This window comes from Peromyscus eremicus, chromosome 4, assembly GCF_949786415.1.
Source record: "Peromyscus eremicus chromosome 4, PerEre_H2_v1, whole genome shotgun sequence".
NCBI lineage: Eukaryota > Metazoa > Chordata > Mammalia > Rodentia > Cricetidae > Peromyscus > Peromyscus eremicus.
Genome location: NC_081419.1, coordinates 70,331,788 through 70,357,924, shown reverse-complemented (window position 1 = coordinate 70,357,924; position 26,137 = coordinate 70,331,788). Strand labels below are relative to the sequence as shown.

Here is a 26,137-nt window from a genome sequence, read left to right as displayed (position 1 = left end):
ATCAGCCTGCCTCTTCCTCCCAAGTGCTGGGATTAAAGGTGTGTGCCACCACACTGGACTAATGTTTGAATCTTGGAAATTCAATATCCACATCTTTTTTTTTTTTTTTTTTTTTTTTTTTTTTTTTTTTTTTTTTTTGGTTTTTCGAGACAGGGTTTCTCTGTGTAGCTTTGCGCCTCTCCTGGAACTCACTTGGCCTCGAACTCACAGAGATCCGCCTGGCTCTGCCTCCCGAGTGCTGGGATTAAAGGCGTGCGCCACCACCGCCCGGCAATATCCACATCTTTTTACCATATACAAGCAGGGGTAGTGGCACACCTATGTGATACCAGGACTTTTGAGGCAGGAGTACTGTTCCAAGTTCAAAGCCAGCTTCAGATTCATAGTGCATGCAGGGAGCAGCCAGGACTCAGACAAGATTCCTCCCCTCCCCTCCCCTCCCCTCCCCTCCCCTCTCTCCTCTCCTCTTCCCCCTTCTCACCGCCTGCGTATATGTGAGCATGTGTGTGTGTGTGTGTGTGTGTGTGTGTGTACACGAAAATTCGAGGGCACTTGCATACCATGGACCACACAGAGGTCAGAGGATAATTTTTCAGAGTTTGTTCTCTTTTTTCATTGTGGGTTCCAGTGACTGAACTCGAGTTGTCAGGCTTACATGGCAAGCACATTTACCCTCGGAAATATGGCCCCTCCACCTTATTTTTTGAGGCAGGTGTCTTAATGACATTTCTGATAACTACAAGAACTTGGCGGTGCAGAAAAAGCAACTCCCAGCCGAGCTGTGGTGGCGCACGCCTTTAATCCCAGCACTTGGGAGGCAGAGGCGGGCGGATCTCTGTGAGTTCGAGGCCGGCCTGGTCTACAGAGCGAGATCCAGGAAAGGCGCAAAGCTACACAGAGAAACCCTGTGTCGAAAAGTTTTTTTAAAGAAAGCAATTCCCACCAGCGGGGACCAGAAGCTTACAGTCTATCCTCTAGTCCTTCTTGTTGCTTTTCGCACCGCCGAGCAGTAGGGGGCGATAGACCCCGCGACGAAGTTCGGCTGCCTCCGCCGGCCGCTCCCGACGCGTCCGTCGCCGCGTAGACGTTGGGGGCGGGGCCGTGCTGTGCGCTGTGACTGGTGGCGGCCCCGGCGGCAGCTGCCGGCGTAATAGGGCGGTCGACGGCTTCGATAAGTTCCGTGGAGGCGGCAGTGGCGCCGACTACGTGTTGGGCGGCGGGAGCGGGCCCGGAACTTGGCGCTCAGCATGCCGACGGTGGAGGAGCTGTACCGCAACTACGGCATCCTCGCCGATGCCACGGAGCAAGTGGGCCAGGTAGGTCCCACTCGGAGGGCCCGCCGCTCGGGGTTGGACTCCCGCCGCACTGGGCCGCGTCGCCGGGCGCGCACTCGGGGCGGGAACGCGGCCTCGGCCTGCTCGGGAGCGCGCGCGGTCCCGCAGCCCGGCCTTCCCGCTGTCTCCCGGGACCCGCGTCCAGCCGCGCCGCCTCTCGCGTTTCCCGGACTCTGATGAAATGGAAAGTTTTCCTCAAGGGATCAAAATTGTTGGTTCTGCAGGCAGAAGTTGGTGAACGATCTAGAAAGAGTAGGATACGGGGCTTGTGCAAAGCACAAGCGAGGCCCTGTCGCCCGGGCTTGGATAGGAACTGGCGGCGGCGGCGGCGGCGGCGGCGGCGGCGGCGTTCGTTCCCTGCGCGTTTGGGCGCCTGTCCGGCACCCATCTGTGGCCGGCGTTGGAGGCGCGGTGGCTGCTTCGCGGTCCCCCCTGGCGACTCGTGATGCGCGAGGAAAGGACAGGCATTTTGTGTTGTTTCTGAGTGGAAGAATTTTGTGAAGAAAGTCGCAGGGAACGGGTGTGGAGACGGGGAAGATGTAGCCAGCCCGGAATAGAATGTTCTAAGAAGTGCTCTCCGCTCTTTTTGCCCCAGGCGTAGTTTTCTTAACACCGCTGAATTCCCCATCCAGACCTTGAAGCTTTGTTTTGAACTTGAGTTAGTAAGGTCGTGTGCATGTCCTCTGGGAAAAAGAACCCAGGCTGGCCAGGAGGTTTTAGAAATCCACGTTTTCAGTCCTTAGACGCTTTGGTGAGTTCTCTGTGTGCTCATCCCACGGCGTAGAAAGCGAAACGTCCTTGAGCTGAGCGGTGGAGGAGTCCCTTCCTGTCCCTTAGGATGTATGCAGTTCAAATAGAACCTTACTGAGTTTGCGGGGAAGCGGGGCGTGTTAGAACGAAACTCGGTGTTGTGAATGTACCAACTTCAAGTGGTTCTTCTTCCCTGCTTCCGTGTCTGTAGGGACTTTATTGTCAGAACGTATAGGTTCGCCTTCATAGATGTGTACACGCTCTTAGGTCCGTTGTAAAGCAGGATTTTTCCGCCTACTACAAGATGGGAAAATACGATGGTCAGTCTTAGAGGAGGAATTCGTTGTTCCTAGGAAAAGTGATTCGGCAGCCTTGGCCATCGTACTTTTGTTGGTGTTTGTAACTGAGTTAGGGAGGAGTGTAGCTGACTGTCCTACCAAAACTTAATTTTGTCGCACGTCAGCAAGAGAGACTAGGGATATAACCAACAATAGGAATTCGCTACCGGTTTGTGAATGGTGCTCTTCGTTTTTTAGGTTTTAGGTGTTGTTGTTGTTGTTGTTGTTGTTTGGGTGGTGGTGGTGTTTGCTTGCTTGCTTGCTTGTTTTTGGTTTGTTTGTTTTGTTTTTGAGACAAGGTTTTTTTGTGTAGTCCTGGCTGTCCTTGAACTAGCTCTGTAGAACAGACTGGCCTCGAAATCACAAAAGATACGCCAGCTTCTGGCTCTCGAGTGCTGGGATTAAAGGTTCGTGTTACCACCGCTGCTCCCAAGGATGGTGCTCTCCTAAAGAGAAATCGGAATTTTCCACGGAAAACTGTGTACTTCCTGGAACTGCTCTGTAGAACAGACTGGCCTCGAACTCACAAGAGATAAGGCGTTTGTTACCACCGCTGCTCCTGACTCTCGGGTGCTGGGATTAAAGGCGTGTGTTACCACCGCTGCTCCCAAGGGTGGTGCTCTTCTAAAGAGAAATCGGGAATTTTCCAGGGAAAACTACTTTCCTGCTGTCTAATCCCGACCAATTTTTGCTGAGTAGGGAAAGTATTTTTTGTCAGCCACCTACCTAGAGTACATTAGGGCAGATGGAAGCCAAGTTCAATTTGTATGGGGAGGGGCAGGTATCCTTTTCTGAAATGCCTGCAGCCTCATATGTTTAAGCTGTTCTTTTTCTTTCCTTCGGATTTTGGAATACTGTAGACTGTGCAGGTTGATCATCCCAGTCTAAACTCCAGACTGCTCCTAAATGTGCAAGTGTCAGGACCCAGTGTGACCTGGGTGTGAGAAGTGAGAGTTACACAGATCCTCTATTACCATTTAAATTTTTTAAATTTCATTTTTACTGAGTATGTGAGTGAATATATGTGTGTGCAGATATTCATGTGTGTTTGTGTACCTGTGTGTGCGCATGCATGTGGAGGCCAAGGTTGATATCAGGTGTCCTCCTTATTTACTGTCCACCCTATTTTTTGAGACAGACTCTGACTAAATCTGGAGTTCACCCATTCTGCCAGTCTGGCTATCTAACAAGCCCAGAAATCCTCCTGTCTCTGCCACCCTAGTGATGGGATTACAGATGCATACTATAAGCCAAACTTAATATGGGTTCTGGGGATTGAACTCTAGTCCTCATGATGATATGGCAAGCATTTTACCTGCTGAATCATCTCCCCAGCCCCACTTGTTATCTTTATGGTAAAAAGTGGTTTGAATTGATAGCTCTCTTCAGGAGGTCAAAGGCAACACTGCCGTTTGGGAAGAGTGCTTAAAAGACAGAAGGTAAAAAGGACAAGAGTCCTGTTTTTCCAGCTCAAGTGAGTGTTGGCAAGTTCCTGGATGCAGTATGTTTTTTGAGCATCTGCCGGGTACTAAGCGCTGGGCATTGGGACCTAGCATGATGGCCTCTAGGGAGTGGGTAGTCAGCACCTTGATGACACTCTAGTGACCACATTATTTAATACCCTAATGGCAGCATAACAAACACAGTGGGCCCTGCCTGTGTGGTACTTCTTCCCTTTTAGAGAAATGCCTGGAAATGCTTACCAAAAATCATAATGGGCCTTAGGATGTTGCTGCAATTTTAACTAACAAAATTTTAACTAACTAGCTTAATGGGGAAGACATATCAACCATTGTAGAAAAGAGAAAATACCTTTTGTGTTTAGCAAAATAAATTTTCGTGTTACATTCCCTGGCAGATTGCTATATAGACCCTTCTGAAACCGACTTTGGCAGTTTTGATCTGTTATCTTTAATTTGTTTTTTTTTCAGCTCTGCTAAAAACCACTCTTCCCTCTCTAGGTCAACACTCTTTCAAAGCAGCACCCCCAAATACAGGGAAACACACAAGTGCCCTGAGGCCTAGAGGGAGATGTGTCCAAATGTGTACATGTGTATAGAGGCAAGAGGTCACTTCTGTGTCATTCCACGGGAGCTGTCCACCTTGTTTTATGAAATAGTCTCATTGGGACCTGGAACAGCAAGCTCCAGGGATCCTCCTGTCTCCACTTCCATTGGGATTCTAAGCAGTACCATCATGACTAGCCTTTCCCAGGTATTCTGGGGTTTGGACTAGAAAATAGCAAGCACTTTCTAGACAGCTATCTCCCCAAGCCCTAGCCTCCCTCCCCCAAATCTTATTAGCTAATTTCCCTCAAGCAGTAGATGCCTCTCTCTTGTTTTTAAAGATTTTGTTGTTGTTGTGTGTGAGTTTTGCCAGAAGAGGGTATCATTCCCTGGAATTGGAGCTATAGACAGTTGTGAACCACCACGTGGATAGTAGGAATCCATCTCCTCTCTCTGGAAGAGCAGCCACTGTTCTTAACCACTGAGTCATCTCTCCAGCCCAGATCCTTTTTGAACGTCCTTGTCACTGTTCCTGTATTTACTAATAGTACTTCATGTATATTTTATTTCATGTATGCTTTTTCTTATTCCTTTACCAAATTATAAAGTTGTGGGGATAAGTATTAAATCCTTGCATTGTATCTTGTCTTTCAGGAAATAATTTCTTAAATATATACAAAGAAGGTCTATCTCTGGTAAAGTTAGAGAGTTTTGCTTTATAGACAGATGAGAGCCTGCATTTCTAATAAGCAGATTGCAGGTGATCGGTTCTAAATAAGTGTTCATGTCTCAGCGTCTTCCATTCCCCTTCACTTCCATGTTGTACTACACTGGCCCCCCTGATGCCAACTCTGCTTCTTCAGGTCCTCTCCTCTGGCCTTCCTCACTGCACTCTGCCTCCAGCCTCCAAGTAGCCATGATAGAACAATGTGTAACCCACCTTTATTTCACATTTTAACTTCGTTTTAAAATGTAAATACTTAACTTGATCTAGTGGAACACCTCTGTATTCCCAGCACTTTGGAGGAAGAGGGAGGAGGAGGAGGAGCTCTAGGCTAGCCTAAGCTGTATAACAAGTTGCAGGCCAGCCTGAACCACATAGTGATATTCTGTCCTTTAAAAACTTTTTATCTGGCCTGGAGAGATGACCTACCAGGTAGTCACTTGCCATCAAACCCAGTGAACTGAGTACAATCCCCAGTACCTACGTGTGAAAGGAAAGAACCAACTACCTCAGCTTTTCTTGACCTTCCTAAGCTGCCCTTGGCACATGTGTCAAGAAGCTGTTAAGAGGCTGGCAGTAGACTGATCTGAGATGCTGTGTAATCCCAAAGCTCTGATAGGTCCTCTTGCTCCCTACCCCTGAGTGCATTGCCTCCTGGGGTGGAAGAGGCTTGGTTTGCTGACTTGTGTTGCATGAAATACTATTCTTTTAGTAGCTTTATTTTGTATGATTAGACTACAGCCAAAGACCAAGTTCCAATTCCTGAAAAATATATGAAAATACTAGAAACCTAAATAGTATCAAATGCAAACTCTATACATATATGAATATATCATAATGAAACCACGGTGTATATCCCTAGCTTGCACATAAAAGCCCAACATGGTGGCTCATGTCTAACCCTAAGCCTGGGCAGTTGGGGAAGTGGAGACATGCTGTCCTTGGAGTTCACTGACCAGCCAAGCTATGAGCCTTGGGATCATCAAGAAATAATGTGGAGATGGGGCTGGAGAGATGGATGGTCCAGCAATTAAGAGCACTTGTAGCTCTTGGAGAGACACCTACATCGGTCAGGTAGCTCACAACCGCCTGAAAGTCCAGCTCCTGAAGAACCCACGCCCTCTTCTGACCTCTGCATTTACCCCTCACACACATACAGGGATGTACACATATACCTAAGTAAAAATACATAGTTAAGAAAATGAGCTGAAGGTAGTAGAGGAAGACCACACACACACACACACACACACACACACACACACACACTCACTCACTCTGAACTTTAGGGAGACAGAAAAGAGAAGTCTTGTTGGTGCAGTAGTTAGAAAACAATCAAAGAGCTAACTGTTGGGTTGGCCTTATGTAAGTGGTAGTCAGGTGACATCTGTTAACGATCACTGCTTAGTTATTTGGTGGAACTTTGACTTTTGGAGTCAGCGTGTTAAATCATAATGACTTCCCAAGGTTTTCTGTGTTTGTGATGCTGGATCCACCTTAGATGCCTATGTAGAGTATATGCTTAGGACTTAAAGTTTGCTTTGTGGGGAGAAGTTCTTGGTTCTGACAAGCTTTAGAGCCAGCAGAACTATGTTTGGGTCTTGAATCTGCTGCTTAACTTGCTGTGTGACCCTGGGCAAATGATTTCATTGTTTTCTCAGCAGGAAAATAAAGAGAGTAGTTAGTTGTGAGGCATGTAGACAGTGTGTCTCTCCATCCCTAGTAGACTTTGAGTGACTATCTCCAATGATTCCTCTTTACTGACACACCCCCACCCCACACCCACCCCTGGCATCGCAAGATTTACTAGAAGCAGAGCTTTTTAATTTAGACAAGGTAGGGTGTTTCTCCAAGAGACTTTCAAAATAAAGCTTTAAGTTTGAGCTAATGGAAATCAGATTTGTATTGCTCTGCAAAAAAAGGGTGTCAGAACTGTTCATAACTAACTTTATGAATCTGATGGTGAGCTCAGACAAACCACAAGAATGTAAAGTGGTAGGAGTCAGCCATGATTTTTTTTTTCAGCATTTACACTGAAAAATGTATAGTTTACTTTCAAGTAAAAAGTGAAGAGTGATGTCATGCTTGCATTTCATGAAGAAGCTAGCCTTATTTGTGGACATAACTGTTCATAAGAAGCTGACCTTCTCTTTCACATGTTCCTAACTCCACTCAGCTTTTTTTCATTTAGCCAGTATTAGCCACGAAAGTTGTTAGAATAAAAGTTGATGGTGGATATTTATTAGTTACTCTCTTCCTGGTATGAAGTAAGTACAGCACTCAGTGCTTACCCTGGCAGAGTGGCCCCCACTATGTCCACGTGTGGTATCAAGATGATAGTTTAGGAACTTTATTCTTATTGAAGTTGTATTTGTATGTCCATACAGAAGTCTTACTCTGTATTTCTTGCCATTTAGTAAAAGCACCAGTTGGGAGGTAGCCCTATACAGAGGAATGGGAACTTATTGAGACTTTACATTGAGTGTCTGAGAGCACTTCATTCTTTTTTTTTTTTATTTGACAGAAATGTGCGCTTTGGGTGTATTCTCATGTGCAATGAATGTTAGACTTTGTCTTAATCCAAAATTGGCTGGCTTATACAAATTGTTGCTGCTTTCACAATGTAAAATAGAAGATGAAAATAAACTTTGTTAAAATTACTAAATTTTTCTTTCCTTTCACCTTCCTCAAGACACTAGTTAGAACAGGTCCTTGAAGGTGGGAGGCAGGGTAAGACAAGGTTTTGCTGTGTAACTTAGGCCGTCTTCAAACGTGCCACCTTCTTGCCTCAGCCCCCTGAATGCTAGCATTATAAGTATGTACCACTATGCCTGGTCACAGGTATCTTTTAGTGAATGTAATACAACTGTGAGAATTCGACAATATCTTTCTCCATTTTTAAAGCATGACACAGTCACAAGGCCTGGTAATACCTATAATGATAGGATGTTGAGACGTTAACAACTTACTTGCTTTTTTCCATTTAAAATTAGAGTCATATTTCTCTTTCCTAATTGACAAATAAAATGGACTGAGCAGTGGAGAATAGGGAAATAGAGTAAAAGGTCATGTCTAGTTTAAGTAGTCAAACTATAGTGTTTGTAAACATTTGGAGCATTGGTGCATGTGTGTTGAATCTCCCCATAGGTTCTAGTCATTCAGTATTGTTCTTTTTGTCTCCCTTCCAGCATAAAGATGCCTACCAAGTGATACTGGATGGCGTGAAAGGCGGCACCAAGGAGAAGCGATTAGCAGCTCAGTTTATTCCAAAATTCTTTAAGCATTTTCCAGAACTGGCTGATTCTGCAATCAATGCACAGTTAGACCTCTGTGAGGATGAAGATGTGTCAGTAAGTTTATGATTGACTCTTCACTAAGCTTTCTAGTATTTCTGTGTAAAAGTAACATGATCAAAGTAGTAATCAGTCCATAATCGGCTTATATGGTATGATCACTTTGTACCAGATCCAAAGTGAACGCTACACCTGAGAAAATAAGTTTTATTTTATTAAGTTTATTATCTTGTATTTATGAAGAATGCATGGAATAACAAATTTTTTGTTTTGCTTTTTCCTTACCCATTGCTAAAAGTGGAATGTACCTCACATCTTTTCTTAGATTGTTATTCATATTTCATACTAAATTAGTTAATGCAGTTTTTGTACTTGTAGATGTATTATATGTATCATAAAAAATAGTCACTGTAATACTTGTAACTGATTACCGGATTAAGAATTGATCCTTTCCCAAGGTTTAGATTAACCATTAGCATTTCTAGTTATTAGTGCAGGCTTCTAAATTTTTTCAGCTATTAGCTCTTACCTTTCTAAATGAAATCAGTGAATCACTAGCATTTCATGCAGAGTATGCTAGATATAAACTCTATCATTTTTAATGGAAGAGCTAGTAAATTGGAATCTTTTTTAATTCAAATTGTAAGTAGTCAATGTAGAAGACTCTAAAATAACTCCTGGTGAGGGCTCTATCATGGTTGCTGTTCTAAAGGAACAGTGTATGAACATGCCTAAAAGTCACACCCCAACAGTTGTATGTAAGTCACATACAGACATGTTTGTTATCGCTGAACTCTCTGCTCCAGCCCAGAACGTAATATCCCTTTCAGCTGCATTTGTCTTATTTATTCTGTGAAACCTGAGTAGTAAATTGAGCCAGTGGCACACATATCTTAGTCCCAGCTACTCAGAAGGCTGAGAAAGAGGATCACTTGAGCCAAGAAGTTTATGGCCAGTCTTGGCAACATAACAATATCATGTCTCAAAAACAAACGGGCGAATTTTTCTAAAAACAGTTACAAACAGGAGAGATGGCCCAGCAATTAAGAGCACCTGTTGCCCCTCTAAAGGGTCTATCCCAGCACTCAAAGGCACTCACAGTGGCCTCTAACTTCATTTCCAATGGATCCAGTGCCCTCTTTTGTCCTTCTGTCCTTTCTGGGCACAGGCACATAGATAGTGAATTCACACAGAGAGACATAAATAAAAGTAAATATCTTTCAATAGTAAACTCATCTTATGGGTGGTGAGATGTCTGAACAGGTAAGGATACTTTCTACATAAGCCTAAGTTCAGTCCTCAGAACTCATGTGAAGTGGAAAGAATGAACCAACTTCACAGAATTGTCTTCTGACCTCCACGTGCGCATTGTGCCATGTGTACCCCCCTCCCACGTCATTCACAAATGGACACAATAATGGAAAAAGCATCTTATATTTTACAATTCATGTGCTCCTTACTATGGTTTCCTCTGGTTTTAGTTGTCTTAAAGGCTGAGTTTGTCATTGCTTTATGATGATGCCGTTGAGTTACTTTTTGTTTGTTTGAAATCATGCCCAGATACGACGCCAAGCAATTAAAGAGCTGCCTCAGTTTGCAACAGGAGAAAATCTTCCAAGAGTAGCAGATATACTGACCCAGCTTCTGCAGACAGGTGAGAGGTTCTTTTGCCCCCTTTTAATCTAAATATTCTCTCTGGAATACTGGCTGTTCTTGACTTTGTTTTGTATGGGTGCTGAGCAGGAAGGTCCTGCTTCTGGCAGATGATATTGAACTTCTTTCATTCAGCATTGTGAAACTCACTGGCTTCTGAGTCTGTTACTTGTTTTTTGTTTGTTTGTTTGTTTGTTTGTTTGTTTTTTGGTTTTTTTTTGTTTTTTTTTTTGGTTTTTCGAGACAGGGTTTTTCTGTGTAGCTTTGCGCCTTTCCTGGAACTCACTTGGTAGTCCAGGCTGGCCTCGAACTCACAGAGATCCGCCTGGCTCTGCCTCCCGAGTGCTGGGATTAAAGGCGTGCGCTACCACCGCCCGGCCCACTTGTTTTGTTTTAAATTCCGTTTATAAAAGAATAACCGTGGGCTTCTCTTCAGACTTGTTAACATATTATCATTTCGCCTGTTTCCTGTGGGGAGACACACACGTTTTCCAGGCATGCCAGGTGATGTTCTCTGCCCCTGTAAAGGAATGATGTGTCCCTGATCCTCTAAAAGAGTTGCTTAGGTGTAGGTTGCTTGTTCCATCATCTGTGTGGAAACTGTTGACTCTCAACTTTGAAAATGAAGGTGGTATTTTAAATTTACCCTTTATTCATCCATGCTACTGTTTCTCTCCCCAGATGACTCTGCAGAATTTAATTTGGTGAACAATGCTCTATTAAGTATATTTAAGATGGATGCAAAAGGTAAAGCCACTTCTCTTTCTTAATCATGCTTCAAGTCTTAGGAAACCAGGAAGCTTGGGCTTTACTCAGGTCTTTTTCATAAAAGTGATGACCAAATCTGAAAGGGGGCCTCCCAACTTAGATGTATGTGACTTTCCAATAGAAGTAATTGTAAAAAAACAGTTCAAATTTCCCCTCGAAATGTGTTGGAAAAGTTCCTTTTGCAGCTTTGAAGAATTATTCCAAAATACCTGAACTTTATGAACTTTATGATTGTGGTTGAAAAGAAATTCCAGTCATATTCAACAGCAAACCATGTGACCTTTCTGGGTTGGCTGTAAAGATTTCAGACTGACTTTAGCCAGCATTGATGGTAGTCAGGGTGTTTATTCACTTTTTTGAACAGTGATGAAGTAAATGTAAACGCTTCACGCTTTACAGTTGCTTTTTTCTTTACAGGAACGTTAGGTGGCTTATTTAGCCAGATTCTTCAAGGAGAAGACATTGTTAGAGAAAGAGCAATTAAATTCCTGTCCACAAAACTCAAGACGCTCCCAGATGAAGTGTTAACTAAGGAAGTTGAGGAACTCATACTCACTGAATCCAAAAAGGTCTGTTGGAGTCACCTTGAGATTCATTGATGGTCATCAACGTTGGGTGTTGATGAGTGATGTCTTCCACTGCAGAAGAGTTCTGTACCTTGTATTCACCACTCCTTCATTCACCTTAATGACTCACACTGATTTAAAGGGTGTAATCATGTTGAAATCCTAGGTGTTATTCTAATTGCTCCTTATTCTTCTTTCCATCTTGAGATGGTCCAAGTATCTGGAGCATTTCAAAATAAAATAGCACAATGAAATATTAAAAAAAAATAAATTTTTTTCTCACTGCCTATAAAGTATTTCAAGAGTATGAAAGCATTTGTATTAGCTGCTTACATAGTTGCTATGGCAAAATTGTCTTAGTTGGGGATTTTATTGCTGTGAAAAGACACCATGACCATGGCAACTCTTACAAAGGAAACATTTAGTTGGGGTGGCTCGCTTACAGTTTCAGAGAGGTTTGGTCCATTATCATCATGGTGGGGAGCATGGTGGCATGCAGGCAGACACGGTGCTAGAGCTGAGAGTCTTACATCTTACAGGCAATAGGAAGTCAACTGAGGGAAGCTTGAGCAAAAGAGACTTCAAAGCCCACCCCCAACAGTGAGACATTCCCTCCAGCAAAGCCACACTTCTAATAGTGCCATTCCCTGTGAAATTATAGGGGCCAGTTACATTCGAACTCCCACACCAGACAAAAGCAACTTGAGGAAAGAAAGAAAGGCTTATTTTAGCCCACAGTTGCAAGCAGTTGTGACATTGCAGCCACAGCTAGGAAACAGAAAGAAATGCTGTACTGGCTAGTTGTCTCCTTTTTATCCGACAGTTCCACACCCCAGCATGTGGGATGGTGCCACCCACATTAATTAATGTATGCTACATAAGCATGCCCAGAGGCTAGCCTCATCTATATAAGTTCAGAGGCATGCCCACGAGTTTGTCTCCTAGGTCATTAACCATCACACGGTGTTTATTTGTCAGCTGTCAGCATCTAGCATAGTTAGAAAGGCTAGGATTGCCCAAGGGTGTCAAAATTGGCTCTTCACCCACTTTTATAGTGCCAAATTTGGAAAAGAGTTTTAAAGAAAATTCAGCCCTATCTCTGTCAAGACTTTACCCACTAAGAAGATTCTTCAGTAAGAGAGAAGTAGCTGTCCTGCTGAGAAGGTGGTAATGTCCTTACATACCACATCTTACATAGTCATCTGAGTGGAGCTGCGCTTTAGTCAGCCCACTGATACAGAGACTTAAAATAAGACTGTCACGTGTCCTGTAGACAGTTGCCAGATGATGTGAGCAATGCTGCTTAGTCATAGGGAACTACTGACTTACCAATTTGCTACAGAATTTCTCAATCATTTCTGTCACTCTCCACCTTCATCAAGATTCTTTTATGTATTTTTCTTACTCATTTTGGAAATTTTAATCTGAGATATACTGTAAATTTGTGAAGTTCTGTGTTTTGGCAGTGATTTGTATGTTTAAAAAAAAAGGCAAAATTTCCTCCTCTTCGGGAATACAGCTTTCCCTTCTCTGGACTTAAAACTTATCCTTTTGTCATAAAGAAGCATTAGGATGTAACTGAAATAATGCCACTCTCATTATTGATCTCTCTCTCTCTCTCTCTCTCTCTCTCTCTTCCATTCAACTCTTAAAAATGCTGTTTTTCTAAATTGTCTCCCCCCCCCCCCCCCAGGTCCTGGAAGATGTGACTGGTGAAGAATTTGTTCTATTCATGAAGATACTGTCTGGGTTAAAAAGCTTACAGACAGTGAGTGGAAGACAGCAGCTAGTAGAGCTGGTGGCGGAACAGGCTGACCTGGAGCAGACCTTCAGCCCCTCAGACCCTGACTGTGTGGACAGGCTCCTGCAGTGCACACGACAGGCCGTGCCTCTCTTCTCTGTGAGTTATTTGTTCCTACCTGGCTGACACTTGGGTTACTCTTCACTCTGTCCATATTTACTTGAACACTCCTCAGACCTGCCCATGAAAGCATTCTTAGTGGGGCAAATAGAAGCAGAATGGCATTGTAAGAACCCAAGGCAGCAAGAAATTTCTCTGAGGGCTTGCTTAGAAACTTTTTAAAAATTGTGAGAACTTGCATTCTGTCTCGAGCTTTGTTTCCCCTGCATAAGTTTTCTGAGATGTGTATGCCTAGTTTGAAAAACATAAAGGATCTGTCCTTGTTGGGAAATGTGCAATGTGCAAGTCCAGCACTAAAATGCCACTAAACTAAACTTTAGAGTCAAAAGGGACATGTATCCAAGATGTATCCATGTCCCAGTGTTTCGGGTGACCTTGCAGGGAAAGTTACATAATGGTGGGGTACTTAGTTCATACTTTTGAATGCCAGTTGTCTACTGTAATCTTTAAAAAAGATTTTGTTTGTGACTTTTATTTTTTGCATTGTTTTTACAGAAAAATGTCCATTCTACAAGGTTTGTGACATATTTCTGTGAGCAAGTTCTCCCTAATCTCAGTACCCTGACTACCCCAGTGGAGGGTCTTGATATACAGTTGGAGGTAAGAAAATACTCCTGCTTTCAGCACTGAAAAGCTAGTCCCATATTTCAGCAGAAATGTGAATCACTGATTTAGATCTGACTTCCAAGGGGATAATTGCAACGTCTGGCAGTGGCTAGCCTGTAATCTTCTAGGCCAGAATTAATTGCATAGGAGTTATTACGGATTCCATTATAGCTGCTTCGGTGGGACAGCGCTGCCTGTAGATGTCATTGTACAGAGCTTATACCTTTGAAGCCTAAATATTTTTAAATAGGTACTTAATTCATGATCGTTTGCTATATAGATTTAAACTAGATTGGGCCAGTGGGGTGATTGAAGAAGGTAAAGGTATTTGCCACCAAGCCTGATGACCTAAGTTTGGTCCCCAGAAACCACATAATGGAAGGAGAGAACTGACTGCTGTAAGTTGGCCTCTGATCTCCACATGTGCAGACACATGCCCATACACACAAATTCACAAGTGTTAAAAATAAACTAGATTAACACCATGTGTCCTTTACCCCTGTCCTCTAATGGAGTGAGCACCCTCCTGCATTAGATCTCAGTTGTAGCAGACAGTTTTCATGGTATCTATCATGTTTCATGTGTTTATAGTATCACTCCTCCCACATTTAACTTGACTCAATCTTATATCACAACCCGTGGCACAGAGCTAGACTCTGAACAGCCATAATGGTAGTGAATTGACTGAAACCTGGAAATGCACAATGCCATTTCCTTCAACAACCTCTAGAACAGGGAGTATGGGTATATATCACAGTAGTTTGCTTCAGATGTCCTAGGCTAAGCTGGTCAGTCTGAGATTGGATGGAGCAGGATGAACTTTCCAGATATTGGCAGTTACTAGCATTTTCAGATATTACCTAGACTTAACTTCAATAGTGAGAACCCACCTTACGTTTGAGTGACTAGTTGCTGTTGCAGATTCTGAGTAGTGCTTGGTAGGTTGATGTATTTATCATTTTTCATATTGTCACTATGAGCCTACAGTAGAGTCATGTGTAGTCTTTTTCTTGCTTCTCCCAGCTGTATTGGGAATTAGGGGACCTAGATTTGCTCAGATACAGACCTTATGACTGTACGAAGGGCCTTTACTTTCTTTAATGTTTAACTGTAAGATTTCAACTCTAGGGAATTTTCCAGTTCTAACATGATTCTGAAAAGCATAATTGAAAAGAAGCACAGTCCTTTAAAGCTATATAGAATTACTCTCATTCCCTAGCCCATGCTCATTTAAAAATAGTTCTAATGGTAAATTTGTATGTTTTAGGTATTAAAATTGTTGGCAGAGATGAGTTCATTTTGTGGTGACATGGAAAAACTAGAAACAAATTTAAGAAAACTCTTTGATAAGTTACTGGTAAGAGCTTTCTTCTTTCCTTGTGTGTGGTCAGTTTATAACCTTAAGGACTTAATTTACTATTAATCTCTACATGGTGAGAACTATCTTTTGAAATGTGCCTTGAACACTAATTCTAGTGATTTCTACTAATTCCATTGTAAGGAAGTCTCTGGATCTTGGTATTTCCTGTTGCTGGTGCTTTGCATAAAGATCACCCACGATTTAGAGACTAGATCATCCCCTTGCTCCCAAATCAAAATGATATGTCCATGAAAAAGAAAGTATCACTGACTCTTCTGATTGTGCTAAATAGGCTACGAACTGTTGTTGGCTCGCAAAGGCCATTTGTTCCAGGCCACCAACTAGGTAGCTGCCTAAGGCCAAGTAGCTTTAGCAACTGGGAAATAGTCTGTCCTTTAAGTTGTAATTGTGGAGAAAATAAGCCATCTGATAAAAATCATTATCAGCATCATGGAGTGACTCTTGTATTTGATGTGAGCAGTTATATAAATGGCCAGAGAGAGGTAAGCTTTAGGCACTTGGCATATATGGAGACATTCAAGATCTGCTGCTTCCAGATTTGCAGTATCTACTGGGGTGTTGTAAGGCTGACATTGAATGTCTCTGTCACACTTTCAGTGTAAAGAGTTGGACTTTAGAAAATATTCTTTTAATTCATTAAGAATATAGTCTGGTGTACAATGAATCTTGTCTCTGAACTTTGGTGTCTAGTGCCTAAAGTTACCTATTTCTACTTTTGTTATTAATGGTGGCATCTGTAACAGGTTAATGATAGCTGATGTGCCAGAACGTTGGTCCAGTAGATCCTAGCTCAATTTCTAGTCTGTTTTTAGTGTTCTGTGTCTTAAAACCATGCCTTAGTATTACATGGGTATCTCTCGAAACGAGAGGCTTTAGAACAGACTGCAAACATCTGGTCTCTCCTGTCTTAGGAGTATATGCCTCTCCCTCCAGAAGAAGCAGAAAATGGAGAGAACGCTGGTAATGAAGAGCCCAAGCTGCAGTTCAGTTATGTGGAATGTTTATTGTACAGTTTTCACCAGTTGGGCCGAAAACTTCCAGATTTCTTAACAGCCAAATTGAATGCAGAAAAGCTCAAAGATTTCAAAATCAGGTAATATAGGATGGAAGTTGGTTTAGTCCTTGGCAAAGTGAAAAATCTTGAAGCTCCCTGAGTTTTGATTTTGTTTTACAATATCTGATTCTCTCTACTCTTCCATATATAGTGGAGTAGGATGAGAAGTCCAGAATACACGAATTTGTGAATATTTCACAGATGTGATGTCACAGATCCCTGGTGGGAAGTGAACTTTCAAACAAATGAACTCTGGTTCTTCTCACTTGCCATATGACCTTGGGCAAGGTCCCCAACCACTTTACTCCTTAGACTTTTCTCATCTGTTAAATTTGAATGACAGTAGGGATATGAGTAAGCTTGTACAATGCCGAGCACTTAGTAGGTATCAGATATCTGTATCCACAGTTGATAATATTCAACAGTGTTGAAAGTGCTAGAAAAACTAGTGATTGCTTTTCATAAGGATATTTTGTATAGAATCATTCCATTAATAAACCCACTTCTTACATTTTGCATGCTTGAGCCACACTGTCACCTGTTAACTAGCCTCTGCTTTTCCACTGGGAGTGGTTTACCATTTGATTAGACAGGCATCATGGCCCACAGACTCTGTATAGTGTCAGCCACTCAGGAAGCTGAGGTACAGTAGTACTCACTTGGGCACAGTAGAGGCCAGCCTGGACAGCATAGCAAGAATCCATCTCAGCATCAAATGCTTGATGAAATACTTGATCAGAAACAAACAACTTAAGAAAGTACTCTTTTTGTTGTTGTTCATGTAGCCATTTTTGCACTGTGGATTGCTCTGCCACAGTAGATTATTTAAGAACAAAATTGAAATGATGAATTACTGATTAAATACTTTGTCATTTAGGTTGCAATACTTTGCACGGGGCCTTCAGGTTTATATCAGACAACTCCGATTGGCTCTCCAGGGTAAAACAGGCGAGGCCTTAAAAACCGAGGAGGTAAGAATGCTGGCTAATGACACAAAAGTTGTCAGTCCCATGACAGACTTTGTGGGTTCTTGCTGGGATTTGGGACTCCCTGATCTTCATAATAAAACCAGGCTTCATCCCACTCCTAATGAAATCTTTCCAGTTTTCATTACAACTTTCTGTAATTTATACTGGTTTCCTTTAAGACGATTCTTATATAACTCCATGTCCTGTGTGTTTTTCAGGTAAATTGCAGGTCATCCTTTTTCTAGCCTGCCAAAAGAAGCTTGGTTGATTTGCTTAGGGTAGAGAAATGGGGAGGGGAGGGTGGTATTTTTTATAGCTTTAAACCTCTACCTAGAAATTCTCTACCTAGAGATGTCAATCTGGTTGCATGCAGAATGGGATGTACACACAGAACTTACTGAATTTTAATTTTCTGTTCCTTTTATAGAACAAGATAAAAGTTGTTGCATTGAAAATAACAAATAATATCAATGTTTTAATCAAGGTGAGTCCCTTTTTCCCTAACCTACCAGCTAACTAGAGTCAGTACAAGAGGTTTTTCATATATCTGCAGTAGGGAGATGTAATTTCATTCCTAATATTTGCCTTCCTAATTTTAAAACTTTATACTTCTTTGTAATAATAAGTGATATTTCTTGAGCTAACCTGAATTTAAAAGGTTGGAAAAGCTGAGAGAGCCGTGCAAAGCAGTCAGCAGATAGAAGTAGACTTAGACATTTCAGCAGCTTAAACTTCTGGTGGGGTTTTTGTTTTGTTGTTGAAGACTTGACTTTTTCTTAGAATGATGTATTCTTATTTTGTGTGTGTTAGTGTTTTGTCTACATGGCATCTGTGTTAGGGTGTTGGATCCCCTGGAACTGGAGTTATAGATAGTTGTGAGCTGCCATGTGGGTGCTGGGAATTGAATGAACCCAGGTTCTCTGGAAGAGCAGCCAGTGCTTTTAACCACTGAACCATCTCTGCAGCCCTCAGTGGTCTTAATGTTATTGAGTCTTTTTGAGTCGTCAGTGAAACTTTGCACTGCTTGTTGCAGTAATGGGCAGGTGCTATATAGTACATGAAATGTTTTCCTGTGGCCTTCTTTGTAAACTTGGCTGTGTAATTCATTCAGACTTCGGTGCTGCAGGCTAGTGGTACCTTGCCTTTAATTTATAATTACCTTCCTCTTCTTTTTTTCCTAAATATCTACTAGTGTGTTTATAACACCCAGAGATAAAGCATAAAGTGAGGACAAATATAACGTCAGCTAATGTAGTAGAAATGCTATGGAGAAAGTGCTTTTTATCCAAAAGAACAGGAAGGCATTGCAGGGACAGTGGTAGTATCATTAGACATGGAGCATGAATGTCATGTTTCCAGGATAAGAAGTGAAAAGGCATTCAAAGCAGAAGTCAGTGAATGTGTGGTGTGCTTTATAATTCCACCACCAAGAGGTAGAGGCAGGAGGATCACAAGTTCAAGACAGGCCTAGTCAACAAAGTGAAACCACCCTATGTCACTACCCAATCCTAACTTACAACTGCTAATGAAAGCTTTATAATATATATCTGCTACCATTTATTACCTGGGTTTGATCAGTGCCCGTGTAAAAAGCCAGGCAAAGTGCACATGCATGTAATACCAGTACTGGGGAGGCAGAGATGGGGGGATCCCTGGAACTCTCTGGCAAACCAGTCTGGTTCAGTGAAAGGCCCTGTCTCAAAAGCTAAAGTGAAAAGTACTCAAGAAGACCCCTGGTATCAGTGTGAGGCCTCCACGTACATGCACACATGTGCACAAGCACCAGCACAAAAACAGTAATAACTGTTTTCTGTAAATTGAAGCACCTTAGTGACTGTCTTTGTGCAAAATGGAAGCTTTCTTGTTTGGCTTTATTCATTGAAGTTGGTAAATATTGATGTCTCATCCTAAAATTTGGAGATACTTTGAAGGAAAAAAAAATAGCTGAGGTTTAATTTAAATCACACACAAAATTATATTAGTGGAAGTAATCCCTGTCCTTTACAACAAAATTGCCCCCAAGTTTCTTTTCTTACACAGTTTTCTTTGGGCCTCTGATTAGCTGCTAGCACAAGAAATGAAAGCTTTTCCTCCTCACACTTTTTTGGTTTTTCAAGACAGGGTTTCTCTGTGTGGCCCAGGCTGTCCTGGAACTTACTATATAGACCAGTCTGGCCTTGAACTCAGAGATCCTCCTGCCCCTACCTCCTGAGTGCTGGGTTTGAAGGCATGTGCAGCCACCATCTGGCTCACATTTTCTTTTCAATGTGAAGGATTAAACCCAGGGCCTTGCACAAAACGAATCTTTAAGATGTGTCTTCCTGACTCTTTCCTCGCCCACTACTCCCTAACAGCACATCCATTAGAAGTTTTGGCTGATTCTGGTTTTTGTCTCTCCAGGATCTCTTCCACATTCCTCCTTCTTATAAGAGCACAGTAACATTGTCCTGGAAACCTGTACAGAAAGTCGAGATTGGGTAAGAAATGGATATTAAAGAGATTCAAGGGAACAAATCCTGAGAACATTGATAGCGAAATGATTCTCAGGAAAGTGTTAAAATATGGTGGTTAAAGTACAAGTCTCATTCCAGGGCTTTACAAAACAGGGTAGTAGTGTACAACCCTGGAGTGCTTGGTTACGTTTGCATTGTCACATTACTAGACTTTGTTGACAGTGAGGACTGCATGTGTCTTTGAAACCACATATTTCAAGTAATTTAAAGACTTGTAAATGCCCTTGGTAATTCCTGTATAACTGTATAACCCAGCAGTTACTGTGATGGCATGGAACTTTATCTACTTGCTTTCCGATGTGACTTTCCTCTTTAGCAGACTGATTTAGAACTGTGGTGTAGCTTTGGCATACTACAGTGCTTTTTAATTGTTGCTTTCCCCACTGTTGCAGGCAAAAGAGAGCCAGTGAAGACACAAGTTCAGGTTCACCACCCAAGAAATCTCCAGGAGGACCAAAAAGGGATGCCCGACAGATTTATAATCCTCCTAGTGGGAAATACAGCAGCAATTTGGGCAACTTTAATTATGGTGAGCGTTTTCGTTTGGGTACAAGCAGTCCAAGAGATTAGGTAGAAAGTGGTACGTGCTTTTAATTGTGAATTATATATAGTACCATAGTTCTGTTAGGTTGCTTTTCTGAGTTAGCCTGGAAAAGGGGGCCACTGGGGAAATAATTATACCCCATTTCTCTATAACTCTTGTGGGCTCACTGAACCAAGCATGTGGCACCTAAGCACTTGAAACGGAAAATATGCCTGCTATAGTAAGAGGAACCAGCAGAAACAGGAAGTTGTCATGAGCCATTGTGTATACTTTCCAAGAAAGGAAAGACATGGCTCTGGCAAATGTGGTATAGAGGGTCTCTGGGACTTATCAGCCTGTTGCTGAAAATACTCTGGTTTTCTGTGGCTAGCTGAAAGAGAAGCCATAGAAATGGAGTCAGATGGCAGAGCATTGTGTGGCTAGGAGGATGCTTTGTTAGTTACACTGTCTTTTTTTACCCAAGATGCAATCTTTGTGCCACTGCTTTCTACTCCCCCTTGGCTAGGAGAATTTCCCACCTGTCCATTCTCTCTGAAGGCTCTAGAATTAGTAATAAGTCTGTCTCTTACTGGCTTTTCCCCATATAAATCCTTTTTTAAAAGAATGTATGGAGTATAATGACACATACCTATAATCCCAGTGCTCAGGAAAGTGAGGCAGGAGGATCACAAGTTCAAGGCAAGCCTGGGCTGAGTAACAAAACCCTGTATCCAGAGGGATCAGAATGGGCAGAAGTAGCCAGCAGGTTTGAGGTCACTATAGACTGCGTCTCTATAATAACAATATCAGTAACAATCATAACAATAGCAACCAAACAATTGATTGGTTGATTTTGATTGCTAATTGCAGTTAATTCTGCAGTGTTGTTTTCTAAGTATATTCTGAGCCGTATTTTACTTACATCAATTTCTGTTTCCAAGTGAGATAATGGTGACATTAAGTAAATTCCTCTACAGTGCCTGAATTTCTCTGTTGACTAGACAGATTGAAGAAAGCCAGCTTTAGATTGAGAAATGAACCCTCTTGTGTAAATGAGTTCTTTGTTTGTTTGTTTTTGATTTTCAGTTTGCAAGACAGGGTTTCTCTGTATAACAGCTCTGGCTGTCCTGGAACTCACTTTTTAGACCAGGCTGGCCTTCAACTCAGATATCTGCCTGCCTCTGCCTCCCAAGTGCTGATATTAAAGGCATGTGCCACCACTTCATGGCATTAAATGAATTCTTAAAGACTTATTTAGGGGATATATTGAATGGTATTTATCTAACTGCATATAAATGTGCGTCTCTTTGCTTCTTACCTGAAAAACAGGGATAGTAGAGTTCTTATGAGCTTCAGGTAAGAATATTTTTTAGAGCATTTTGTAAACAGAAAGGAGCCTTCATTGTTTTATTATATTGGATATTATCTTCTGGTAACTTTTGACTTAATGTGATATCTGTACAAATCTGAAAATCAGCAGTTAGATGCTATGAGAATGTACCATGAGTGAAAGTAGCCATGAGGTTTTGCACAGTATGTAAAAAAAGTATTCCTCTTCACTTGGGCGGTTACATTCCTACTATGAGTTTCCAGGAAGATTTTTGTCTCATAGAACTCTCTGCCTGATAGAAGTTGGAGAACAAATGTAGAAAATGTGACACCTTAGCTTGTATGCCAGTAAACCAGGATGTGATTATATTTTAATTTTAAAAGCTGCCAAAAAATAAAACAAAATTCAGTCTTAAATAAATAAAAGTGGAGGTGTTATTATTAAAAATGTGGAAGGAAAAAAAACAGATATGGTGGTATACACCTTTAATTCCAGCTCTTGGAAGGCAGGGACAGACAGATCTCTGAGTTCAAGGCCAGCCTGATCTATATAGCAAGTTCCAGAACAGCCAAAGCTACATAATAAAGAGACCCTGTCTCAAAAAAAGAAGTTAATTTTCAACATTAGGGTCACGGTTTGAGCTACTTCAGTAATCTTCATTGTGATTAAAAGGCAAAGTAGCCTGCAAAGCAGATAAAGCCCCACTGGTGTAGAAAGTAAGGGTGAATTCTGCCAGTGTTGTACATTGCCCTGGGGAGCATGGCTGTGTTCTCACAATGACAGTTTAAAGGGTTTTCTATCACTGATCAGTGTCAAATGATAGTTTTTCTTGTCAAGTGTGGTGTTTGGTGCCCACAGATAAATCACTTGACCAGAACATATTCAGTCACGCTGTTTGTAAGATAGATGCTCATTTCAGTCTCCTTCCTGTTCATGGAGTTTCCCCAGCAGGCCAGGAGTACTAGACATTCTACAGTTTGTTATTACTGTGCTTTTTCTCTATTAGACTTTTCCAGGATCTGGGCACTTTCTTAGGCACAATTGAACTTTTTTTTTCCAGCAGTTAGGAATGGAGCTTACAGCATTTGCCTTCTTAGGCAAAGCCCTGGCTTTGATCCTCAGAACACAGACACAAAAAAATTTAATAAAAACTTAAAAGTTAAGAGAAACTATAGAAATCATTGAAATAATTGTTAAAATGCTAAATTGTCCTTTAGAATGAAGCTCACCAAAAAAGAAACTGGAGTGGAACCCTGTATGTTAACAGTAGCTGCATTGAGTGAACATCAAAAAGAAATGCTCAACATAGAGATGACAGACTTTAATGATACTTTTGCACAGAGTTTAACAACTCATATGTAGCTGAACAATGAAAGCAACTCTATTCTTTGTATTAAAAATGAAATTTTATTGTTTGGATTCCTTTGAAAAGCTAGAAAATTGTTTTGTGCATCCTTCATACCCCAGAAAAAAATTATTGAAAAAATGGAAAGGTTGGTTTTTAATAGTCAATTAGTACCTAGCTAATAATTTTGTGCATTAGTTTGCTAAGTGTACTGATATTTAAAGAAAATTATTTTTGTGGACTAGGTATATGTAGTTTAGTAATGTGGAACTCCTTGTCTCCTATGCCATAGAGAAAGGAAGTGGAGGCAGTGAAGGAAGAATAAATCTCATGCTCCTTAAATATAAATAAGAAGTGAGGGAGTGAGAGCTGGCTACAAGTTACAGACCCCACAGTCGCTTCAACTCCACTGTATTACAGAGAAAAATGTTGACCAGACTGGAGAAGTCTAGTTAGCTTTTGTCTCAGAATTGAATTCTTTTTCCTTCTTTGGAAAAGGGGAGATTCATAGAAAATCATCTAATAAGCAATAATGGCAAAAATTTTAAAAATGGATAGTAAAATTGACCTAAAAGGTATTTTTCAAGACACCAAGATTGTGGATCAGAAAGACAATTGCCAGCCTTGATTGCTGCAGTGAGGAAGTTCAACAAAGAGATTGATTTCATTTGCCATGATGAACCGTCTAGCCTCACTGATAACTACAGTGTTCTTCACTAGAGAGAGTCTTTTGAGCTAATTCTTCTTGGTCATATTCTCCTGTGTGCCTTGACTCTGTGTGTGTTTGGGGGGGGGGGGGGGCGGCTTGTGACAGTTCTGGGAGCTCATACAGCCCATGAAAGAATGCAAAGGCTCAGCATTGAACCTGCACTTAACTTGAGTGACAGTGCTGTGGATGGTGAAATCACAACAAAAGACACCACCTGTGTGTCACCTACAAAAGCACAGCCTCATTGTCCAAAACAGTTGATAGTAAGGTACTTCTCATATATAAAGACCAGAGAGGTTTTTGTGTAAGTGTAAACATTTTTATAGTTTTTTTCTTTGATAGTGATAGGCACCAAAATAAGAACTTACCAGTATGGTTATCCTAACATTGTCGCTTTGAAACAACTTTGCTAATGAGAAGCATTTAATCAAACTGCTCTGAAGTATCTGGCACTTTGCTGTTTACCTCTCTGCCTCTGTAAGTGTTACTCTGGTTTGATGGACAGAATGAATTTGAAGACGGGCAGAATACCACTTTAGCTTTCATTGGGCTTGCTGCCATTTTCAGAACTACAAGCTGTATTTTTTCTATTTGCTGAACCATGAAGTCCTGAGCAAGACCTAAACATTGTTCGCTTTTTCGTAGAGCAGAGAGGAGCCTTCAGGGGAAGTAGAGGAGGCCGAGGCTGGGGAACACGAGGAAATCGTAGTCGAGGAAGACTCTACTGAGTACGACATCACATTCTTCAGCATTGTCATGAGCTTAATATTCTTAAATCTACTACTCATTGGATTGCCGGGGATGTCCCTTTAAAAAAGACTGCTGCCTTCAGCTGAAAACTAATGTTCTTTCTACCTTTGTATGTATGATCTACTTTTGTAACAGACCATGGTTGTGTCCAAGGTAAAACCACAACAATATTTTTGGATGCTTTGTCTGCAGCCTTGACATGTTTTTGCAATATCCTCATTATCAAACTTCATCTTGTGAATCTTGCTTTTAAACATCTTGATAATTTGTTATTGAGAACTGAGTCTAATGGAAATTTCAGTCTAGTTCAAGGTCTGGTAAAGTTCTTCACTTTTGAAAGGTTACTTATTTTCCTCCCCATTCTGTTAGTTTTTTGCCCAATATATGGAGAAGAGTAATAATCAGTCTTAACCTTTTGCATTCATTGATCTCTAATGAAGCTGCTAGGCACTGTTGTCACATTCATTCCTACTAAGACTCAGAAGTTAAACACCAGCTTCTTACAGTGTGCGACATTAGGTTTTTAGGAGGCAGTAAGTGCTTTGCATTGCTTCCTTCACTCTTCTCCATTTTTGGGGATACAGCTTTTGAACACAGGGTCTTATTATTTGAATGGGAGTACATGTGCATAATATACATACAAACATAAGCATATGTTGTGTGTATATATGCATGCTATGGAACTTGAGTGTACAACAAATCAATATTTTAAATTCTAGGAATGGGTCATCTGACATAGTGATTATCCTTTTGAGGCTAAATCCACTATTGATTTGGTATTTAGGTTTTTACCCCAGTAGGGAGGAATTTGAGTCAGTCATACTTACATCATTATTATTGTTTAAAACTAAAAACAAAGGCTGTTTTTCAGAGACAAATATGAAGACCCTTGTTGGTGAAAAACAGCCAGATATAGTGTACATACAGGTTCCCACAGGATGTGATAGTGTAATTTAGAATTTGGAGACTTAATAACCAGGGCTACCCAGGAAGTGACTTGATGGCATAGTACCATTAAATAAAATGCTCAGTTTGCTTTTGCCACTTTCAAAATTTAACTTCTCAGGTTATTAATCAGATTATTGTATAAGTTAGCCAGTAGTCTTTAGATTAAAACAACAAATGGGAGGTTTGTGGAGTGTCTCATGTCATGGGCATTTTAGTAGCCCAGACCCTTTGTTCTTCATTTGAATGTTTATATATTTTTGTTCCACAGTTAATTTTCCTTCCCCAAGTTTGCTATTCAAATCAGATATTCAGATGTCATTGCTAGTAGGTTTGTTAATTTTTTTTTTTTGTTTTGAGGGGTTTTTTTTGTTTGTTTTTTTGTTTTTTGAGGGTTTGATTCCTACACAGGTGTCTTCATTACCGTTACTTCTACACTGGGAAAAAAGCAAAACCCCTTTGTGAGAATTACTGCACATATTTATGGAGATAATATTTCTAGAAGTCTAAAATAATACAAGTGAGCACAAGAAGTTGGTCAGCTTGACTAAGGAGTGCTGGCAATAATCTCTGAACATTCCACAAGACTGAGCTGAACCTAGGCTTCCTTGGAACCTGAACAGACATAAGAACATGGGATTGCCAATTGAAAACTGTGACCAT

General features: G+C 41.3%; 1 protein-coding gene across 2 annotated transcripts; it reads left to right on the top strand.

Moving 5' to 3' along the window:
* The first annotated feature begins 1,094 nt into the window (after positions 1-1,094).
* Positions 1,095-25,826, top strand: Api5 (apoptosis inhibitor 5). Of its 2 annotated transcripts, none has more exons than XM_059260997.1 (14): positions 1,095-1,316; positions 8,338-8,499; positions 10,003-10,096; positions 10,777-10,842; positions 11,281-11,432; positions 13,123-13,329; positions 13,846-13,950; positions 15,224-15,313; positions 16,249-16,430; positions 17,269-17,362; positions 17,787-17,843; positions 19,760-19,836; positions 20,265-20,401; positions 24,430-25,826. In XM_059260997.1, the coding sequence occupies exons 1-14, from the start codon at positions 1,248-1,250 to the stop codon at positions 24,450-24,452; spliced, it is 1,515 nt and encodes a 504-aa protein (XP_059116980.1). In that variant the 5' UTR covers positions 1,095-1,247; the 3' UTR covers positions 24,453-25,826. The 2 variants fall into 2 exon arrangements, with proteins under 2 accessions (XP_059116980.1, XP_059116978.1); XM_059260995.1 differs by having other exon boundaries at positions 24,425-25,826.
* The last annotated feature ends 311 nt before the right edge of the window (positions 25,827-26,137 follow it).